This window comes from Calidris pugnax, unplaced genomic scaffold, assembly GCF_001431845.1.
Source record: "Calidris pugnax isolate Ruff unplaced genomic scaffold, ASM143184v1 scaffold82, whole genome shotgun sequence".
Taxonomy (NCBI): domain Eukaryota; kingdom Metazoa; phylum Chordata; class Aves; order Charadriiformes; family Scolopacidae; genus Calidris; species Calidris pugnax.
Window position 1 is genome coordinate 553,736 of NW_015090833.1, and position 8,572 is coordinate 562,307.

Below are 8,572 nucleotides of genomic sequence, written 5' to 3' on the forward strand. Positions count from 1 at the left end.
CTCCCTTCAAAGGAGAAAGATTTTGCAGGTTTTTTCCCTTCAACCGATCTGGATATGCCGTATTAAATTAAAAGTGAATAGACACTATACCTTCCTGTCACGTTTGGCTTCCTGACTGAAAGGGAGTAACTCGCTTTTCTCTTCTTAAACAATACTGAAGGAACAAATGCAGGAATATCATACACAAAATGATTTGTTGTATTTTTACGGGCCTACCGCTGGAATCCTGGAACAAAACATACTGTCTTTGTGAATGGCCGAGTGACTGAAAACGAGGTTGGATTTATCCATTTTACGAACACTGGGAATCTGAAGAAAAGAGGAGCCTTACAGCAAAAAAACACACAAATCCACACGTTCAACGCGAAGGACTCGGGCCGCGCCCGGCCCCTCAGCAGCCCCCGGGCCGCCATGGTAACGGCCGGAAGCGGAAGTCAGCTGAGCTGCGTCTGACGCACTGCCGTCCCGGAAGCGGGGCGGCTCCTTCCCGGAAGCAGAGTCCAGCGGTGCCTTGGCCCCGCCTCGCCGGGCCGCCATCTTGGCTGGGAGCCGCGTCGGGCGCCGCAGCGGGGAGGCTGGGGGGTCGCCGGCCTTGCCCTGCCCGCTCTCTCCTGTGGCGCTCCCTTCCCTTCCCTTTCTCCTTCCCTCCCCTCTTCCCCTCCCTCGCTTGGCCGCCGGCTGCAGGCAGGTGGGGCGTCCCGGCCGTGGAGGGGCCTGCACCAGCAGGGAGAGGTGAGTGGGGCCTGGGCCGGCGGGACGAGCCCGTGAGGGAGCTGAGGGAAGAGGGAACCAGCAGGGCTTGGGAGCATCCTGCTGCTGGTGCTCGGCTGCCTAAACCCCGGAGAATTGCTTTTTTTTTTTGCTTGATTCTGGTAAATTGTGTTGTCGCGGTGGGAAAAGGGGTTTGCGGTCGTGGCTTCTGTAAGGGTTGCTGTTTAGCTTCTGCGTCTTAGATGCAAATGTTCTTTCAGATAAGGCTTTGAGTTAAGAACCCAATAGCTATACATAGTGCTGTTAAATATTTCAGTGTATTTTTACAGTCCAGAGTGAGGTGTCCTATAGCAAGGCTAAAAACCAAGTAATTGTAGGGGATTGCGGTCGTGGCTTCTGTAAGGGTTGCTGTTTAGCTTCTGCGTCTAAGATGGAAATGTTCTTTCAGATAAGGCTTTGAGTTAAGAACCCGATAGCTATACATCGTGCTGTTAAATATTTCAGTGTATTTTTACAGTCCAGAGTGAGGTGTCCTATAGCAAGGCTAAAAACCAAGTAATTGTGTTAAATTAAAAAGATATGCTTTAATCTGTGTTTCAAAGTTAAAACTGACTCCTGTAGAAAATTCTTAATTTTATGATTTCAAGAGGCGTGACTTAAAAATATGTGCGACTTCCTTCCAAAAAAAAAATACTGTGTGTTTTAAACAACGATTTACAGTGATTCTGACAAAAGCTGGGTCAAATGTGTTTATTTTGAGAGTATTTGGCCACATGGATTTGGTGCTTGTGGTTAGAATATTAATTCTTAATGAATGGTACTTGGCTATCTTTTTGAACTAAAGGAATAGAAAAAGTTATAGGTATTTAATATACTTCTTGTGTCAAACGCTGCTGTCATATTGTAAGCATTGTCTTATCTCTTTATACAAGCTTTTTGTAAAATCTTTCCTTTCTGTGCTTGGTTACATTTCTAAGTAACTTGCTACCTTTCTGGGGGAAAAGTGACGTGACTTAAAAATATGTGCGACTTCCTTCCAAAAAAAAAATACTGTGTGTTTTAAACAACGATTTACAGTGATTCTGACAAAAGCTGGGTCAAATGTGTTTATTTTGAGAGTATTTGGCCACATGGATTTGGTGCTTGTGGTTAGAATATTAATTCTTAATGAATGGTACTTGGCTACCTTTTTGAACTAAAAGAATTGAAAAAGTTATAGGTATTTAATATACTTCTTCTGTCAAATGCTGCTGTCATATTGTAAGCATTGTCTTATCTCTTTATACAAGCTTTTTGTAAAATCTTTCCTTTCTGTGCTTGGTTACATTTCTAAGTAACTTGCTACCTTTCTGGGGGAAAAGTGAGTTAAATAGCAGTTGTTAATTGGTATGTAAGCAGCATGGAGTTTCCTTTCTTCACATTCTGTCAAATGCTGCTGTCATATTGTAAGCATTGTCTTATCTCTTTATACAAGCTTTTTGTAAAATCTTTCCTCTCTGTGCTTCATTAGATTTCTAAGTAACTTGCTACCTTTCTGGGGGAAAAGTGAGTTAAATAGCAGTTGTTAATTGGTATGTAAGCAGCGTGGAGTTTCCTTTCTCCACACTGACTTGTCTCATTTTGGATGAGGCCTTTGTTTATCTGGAAGAGAATAATCTGGCTCAGAAGTTCCCTTCTGTAAATTCAACTGACTCGTAAGCAGGCAGCAGATTTAATTTAAAATCCTCCACGTTAAAGTCAGTAGTAAGGTTATTATGGATTTTTTAATTTGTTATTTATTTTAAATAACTGTAAATGTAGAAACAGCAAATGAGATTAAATCATGGGCAAGTTTACATTATAGATATTAAAACTGAATAGGGAAATTAATTAGTCAAAAAAAGCCCTAACCCTTTGAAACAGTGTCATAATGATGTGTGTGCAGCCCTCGAAGTCAGTAGTAAGGTTATTGTGGGGTTTTTTTAATTTGTTATTTATTTCAAATAACTCTATATGCAGAAACAGCAAATGAGTTTAAATCACGGGCAAATTTACATTATAGGTATTAAAACTGAATAGGGAAATGAATTAGTAGAAAAAAACCCCTAACCTTTTGAAACAGTGTCATAATGATGTGTGTGCAGCCTAAACACAGGGCTGGTTATTAAGAGGCCAAGTGGGTTCTTCAGTGTAGCATGTTTTGAGGGTAGCACTTCACTGGGGTAGTTAAACAGTGGTGTTCTGGGAGTATTTTCCCATTTTGGCAGTATGCAGAGTCTCTTGGGAGTGTGTTAGTGGGTTAAAATTTTGCATGGTTCTTGCTATTTAAAAGTTATGGTAATATAATTTCTATTTAAAAAAAAAAAGAGGCTGTGTAAAGTAAATTTTGCAAAACTCTGGAGCTGTGTTGAATGAAGCGTAGTAGCCCTGTGTCTGTTAAGATTGTATTGAGATTGTGTTTGTATATATTTTCTAAAAACTAGATGAGCAACAACAGTAATAAGAGAGCACCAACGACAGCAACACAGAGACTTAAACAAGACTACCTTCGAATTAAGAAAGATCCAGTGCCTTATATCTGTGCAGAGCCCCTCCCATCTAATATCCTTGAATGGTAAGAATTAGAATGAACTGTTCACGCACTTGTGGAGAGAACAAGATTTTCTAGGTCATCAAGTCTGACTCCCTCACTCCTACAGATTGTATGAGAATATTGGTTTTGGGAGGTGGAGTATGAAACTTTTGCTAAAGTGATATAGGTTCTTATTTTTCTAGAGGAATTAATTGATGGTGGATTGTGTGATGGCTTTCATACTGTTTAAATTTCCCTCTTTAGGCACTATGTTGTACGAGGACCTGAAATGACTCCTTATGAAGGTAAAAGTTAGCATGTAGCAAAAGCGTGGGTGTACTTTGTGTTGTGATTGGGATGCTTGAGTAATTACTGCTTAAATGGGCAAAAATATAACTACTGTAAATAGCTCTAAAAACTGTTAGTGCAGTTTCAAAGCTGTCAGTGACTTGTGGGCTACCACTATCTATTAGTAATTTTTCTGTTATCAAGGATTCTAACAAAACTTTCAGGTTAACCTGGCTATTAGTAATTTTTCTGTTATCGAGGATTCTAACAAAACTTTCAGGTTAACCTGAAGACCAATAACTTCCTATTGAGTAATTGCTAAAGGTCTTGGAGCAGATAACTCACTTTAGATGTGAGAGTCCAAGATAATTTTTAAAAAAAACCCCATTTTGTTATCACATAAATGTTCTCCATGACCTGGGGCATATATTCTTCGTGAATTTCTCAGGAGAAAGCGAGGAATGTAAAAGCCTTATTAATTTGTTGTATTTCCCAGTGTCTTCTGGAGTCTCTCACATAATGCTTTTTGAAGTCGGATTCTTCATAGGATTATATTTGCAGTTAGCTGTGTTTCTGGAAAACTAATCTATTTGTGTTCTATTAAATACACTTTGGCTGGTTTTCCTCAAGTGTATTACAGACCTGACAGCAGCAAGCACTGTTTGTAATAAGCATGTGAGAGAATTGCCTCCAAAGCAAATATGCAGGTGTGCATCGTTATTCCTGTATTTTAGAGGCACAGGATGATGAGCTTGATCTCTTTAGTGTGAGGGGGAGAAGGAGACAAGTAAAAGGTTTTATTTGGCGCCTTTTGAGGAGCAGCTTAGGACTTCATCTTCATGCAAAATAAGTAATTCATCTCTTTATGTAATGCAGGTGGCTATTATCATGGGAAGCTAATATTCCCCAGAGAATTCCCTTTTAAACCTCCTAGTATTTATATGATTACACCTAATGGAAGGTTTAAGTGTAACACAAGGTAAGGATTTTCTTCTAACACTTAAGCAATTAACACCATCTTAGCAATATATAGAATGTGTAATAATTTTAGTGGCAAAAAATAACACACACTGCCTGTTTTACCCTTTTGAAGGTTGTGTCTTTCAATCACTGATTTCCACCCGGATACATGGAATCCAGCTTGGTCAGTCTCGACCATCTTGACGGGCCTTCTTAGTTTTATGGTGGAGAAGGGCCCCACCCTGGGCAGCATCGAGACGTCAGAGTTCACAGTAAGCTCCAGCCTCTGTGCTTGTACCTTTTGTCAGCTGAGGGAGTGTTGAATGTCACCTCAAAGTTTAAACAACAGCAGCCACGTTTAGATATCTCATAAATGAATACCTTGTTGCCTACTATAGATGTCAGGCAGATGAATTGGTTTGATTTTAAGTAGCGTGGGCATGGGAAGAGGATTTCTTAGAGAACTTCAAATCTCTTTTAATAAACAGTGTGGTTGGGACTTTCTTTCTCCTTCCTTCCTTTTGAAGTGTCTGCCAAGCAGGCACACTGACACAGAACACTCATCCCAGAAGATGAAGAATTAAGAACATAATTTATGTCTAGAAATGTCTGTTGTGTGAAGTTTTAAATGTTAGAAACTGCATGGCTGGTCGTTTGCACCATCCTTGTGGGGAGATAATCAGAAGTTGAGTTAAAGTGTATTAACTTCATTTATATGCAACTGCTGATGATTTTGGTTTCCTCCACAGAAAAGACAGCTTGCTGCACAAAGCTTAGCATTTAATTTAAAAGATAAAGTCTTCTGCGAGCTCTTCCCTGAAGTGGTGGAGGTAAGGGAATTCATCCGTGCAATAATTTGGTTTCCTGTAGTTTTTCAGCTTCTCTGTGTAAATCTGTAAAATAATTTTTTAGGTCTTTTCGCAGACAGTAGCTACTTTTGTCAGTCTTGGAAACCTTTTAATAGGCGCTTTTGTTATGCGTAAAAATTAAAACCTTGAATCTTGAACTGGAATTATTTTTCTGCTGCACAAAGATCCATTGTATAGGGAATCAAATATGTGTATTTAGGATTGTGTCACAGCCTTAACTGAGCTGTACGTGCCGCAGACATGGTTGTGTTCTCAATATTTTACAGTTGTATGCTGTGTTTTCCTGAGTTTGTATATCTGGACTTGTTCTATCAATATCCTAGATTTCTTATTTATCCTTAAGACAGTGTTAATATTCTTCCTGATTAACTTCTGAGAATGGGAGATACTTATTTTTTGGGGGGTATGTATCTTCCTTGCACAATGCTAAGCATGTAGGTGTGTTTAATACAGTTTATATCACCCTGTATTGGAACAGCTGAACGTCTTGTGTTCCAGACAGGCTGCACACGCAAGACTTTTGATGCAAGAATTTCTGATTTCTGAAAAAAATGCTTCTCAGAAAATGTATGTTTGAACTAAAAATAAACTTAGCCAAATGATTGTTAGTGTCAACTACTGAAGTTAGGTCACTTTGGAAGAAGTTGGGGAGTTTGTACAAATGTAATGCAGTTAATTTAGTTTAAAGGACCTACAATGTAAAGAAGTGTACCAAATCCTTTTCCTAAAGTTATGTAGGTTCTTAAATCTCTTCAAAATACCCGATAGCTTCGACGCTTTCACTTCCAGCTGTTCAACTTTTCTTTTTTTCTTTCTCCAGGAGATCAAACAAAAACAGAAAGCACAAGAAGAGCTCAATAACAGACCTCCATCCCTCCCTTTACCAGATGTTGTCCCTGACGGGGAAGCACACTACGGTCAGAACGGGATCCCCCTTCTGAATGGGCACGTACCACTGGCACCTGCCAACCATCCTGGGCTCCAACAGGCCAACCGTAACCATGGACTTTTAGGCGGAGCTTTGGCGAACTTGTTTGTTATAGTTGGTTTTGCAGCCTTTGCCTACACAGTCAAGTATGTACTGAGAAGCATAGCGCAAGAATGAGGATAATAAAAAGCAATCCAAGACCAAATTAGTGGTAGTTGCAGAATGATTGGGACTCTTTTGGGGCATCTGACTCTGACACTGGGATAAAATATTTGTTTTACCAAGTTGCAGGTAAAACTTTGGTTGGCTCATGGGTTTTGTTTGGGAAATGGAGTAGTTTCCATTAGTCAGAAAACTAAAAGAAGTTCTACTCACAGATCCTCTTGTCCTCGCTACTCTCTGGTAGTGGCTCACCAACAAGTCAAAGCATTATTGATGAGATGCTGACATTTCTAGTGCTTTGATTTTTATAGCAGTTCTCCATCCGTTATTTGAAATTTGAAAACCTGAAGCAAATAAGGCTTTTTACTTCATTGAACAGTTTTTAAAATTTCACAGTTTATGCATATCATGTTTTATTTTCTTTAGGGAAGAGTCTGTACAGGTGTTGAAATGATTCGTGTAGAGCTTTCATGTGGACTTGGTAAGGGTTTGATTCATGTGAACATTGATGCTACAGAAGATTGCTGGTTTCTTTTTTAAAATAGAATGAACATCATCACATATCTAGTCAGTAGCGATTAGATGAGTGGGAAGATAACACTGTGTGTGTTAAATGTGTTGTCTAAATTGTCACAATGTAATTGAAGGTTTTATTTGGGCTAAAAGAAGTGCAGTTTGTTGGCCTTTAGGAATGATTAGTAAGAAAAAAAGCATTTGAATCAGCCTTTAGGGGGGTATACCCATATCCAGTATTGTTTCGGATTTGTTCACTTAGAGATTTCCATTTTGGGAGATGTTCTATTTGAAAGCTGTAATACTTAATTTTGATCACAAGGTGCCACTGTTGAAAAAAAATAATAAAACTGCACACACCAATGGAGAGTTGATTGTGTATTCAGAAAATCTTCTCTGGATTTCTTGGGCTTTGGGAAATGAAGTAACCCTAGCCCTTGTGGAGATAAAAAGACAAATGAGTCTGAATAACAAACCAGCTTCTTCAGAGTCAACTGAATTAATCTGAAGTGTCAGTAGCTGAAGTAAACCCTTAAAATTAATTCTGCTTGCTTACTTGAAGATTTTCATAAACTCTTATAAAAACCACCACCAAAACCCAAACCCTTCTCATTCTTCTGAGATTCTAGAAGCTTTTTTCTTTTAGGTGTGAGTTCATCACTGTTCCCCTTTCAGATGATTGATGACTGAAATACTGATGTTTGTTCATGGGATTACAGGACTGTGGATAAACACAAAAACTCCTAGGGTAGTTCAAAAGTCTGAAATTACTTTTTTAACTGAGTTTGCTTGGTTCCCCCCCGCCCCCTGCTTAATTTTCTCTCAATGCTTTGTTTATCAGAGGCAAACATCCTGTGCCTTTCATAATTGACAGTGATCCCTAGTCAACTGGGGAAGAACCCGCTCACTGTTAATGCTACAACAAATTGTCAGAGGTGATAGCAGGGTAAAAAAGCTCTGCATCTAACTGTATAGTCTTATTTCAAGTATTGTGAAGAGCCCAAATAAATATTACCTCATGTATCTAAGAATTTTTTTGAAACTGTTTTTATTTTCCCTTTCAGATTTGTTCTCTCTCTCTGCTTCTCTTTCGTATCTTGAATTGTAAGCAAAAATGTATTGTTAACCCATGAGCCATGCAGCTTAGAGCATCAATAAATGTGACCAATTCTCTGCAATAGGTAGGAATTACCAAAATAGCAGAACAGCTCTATACTAAAGAAATCTTAAAGCAGTTCTTACTGAGGTAAGGAAGGGAAGGAGGAGATGGGATGTGGGGATGGAATTTGGAAAAGGCTGGATTTTCAGATGTATTTATAAATCTTTGATTTTTTTTTATTATTATTATTATTTTGTGGTTTTACCAAATCTTATTTATAACTATTTTTTAATTTACCTCTTGTATGTGCTTAATCAGCTCTTGTAAAAAGAGAAGCACCTCTAGAAACAACTATGTTGTGTCTGTCTGGGGGTGTGCTGGAGAGGAAGGGGAGTGTGGTGTCCTTCCTGCAGTGATAGGATTTTCAGGATGGGTTTGTCAGACTGGTATTTTTTTCTTGAAGCATATGGACCTGTAGCTGAGGCTGTTGT

General features: G+C 39.0%; 1 protein-coding gene across 1 annotated transcript; it reads left to right on the forward strand.

The window, feature by feature from the left end:
• Positions 1 to 499: 499 nt before the first annotated feature.
• On the forward strand, positions 500 to 8,013 carry UBE2J2 (ubiquitin conjugating enzyme E2, J2). Its single transcript, XM_014941472.1, has 7 exons — positions 500 to 732; positions 3,174 to 3,304; positions 3,527 to 3,567; positions 4,427 to 4,529; positions 4,644 to 4,782; positions 5,260 to 5,340; positions 6,200 to 8,013. The coding sequence occupies exons 2-7, from the start codon at positions 3,174 to 3,176 to the stop codon at positions 6,482 to 6,484; spliced, it is 780 nt and encodes a 259-aa protein (XP_014796958.1). The 5' UTR covers positions 500 to 732; the 3' UTR covers positions 6,485 to 8,013.
• Positions 8,014 to 8,572: the final 559 nt, after the last annotated feature.

Bases quoted from the DNA above. Each gene is read 5' to 3' on its own strand.
- UBE2J2 (XM_014941472.1), top strand. From the start codon at position 3,174: ATGAGCAACAACAGTAATAAGAGAGCACCAACGACAGCAACACAGAGA. The intron at 4,783-5,259 runs GTAAGCTCCAGC...TTTCCTCCACAG, and splicing joins TCGAGACGTCAGAGTTCACA to AAAAGACAGCTTGCTGCACA. The intron at 5,341-6,199 runs GTAAGGGAATTC...TTCTTTCTCCAG, and splicing joins TCTTCCCTGAAGTGGTGGAG to GAGATCAAACAAAAACAGAA.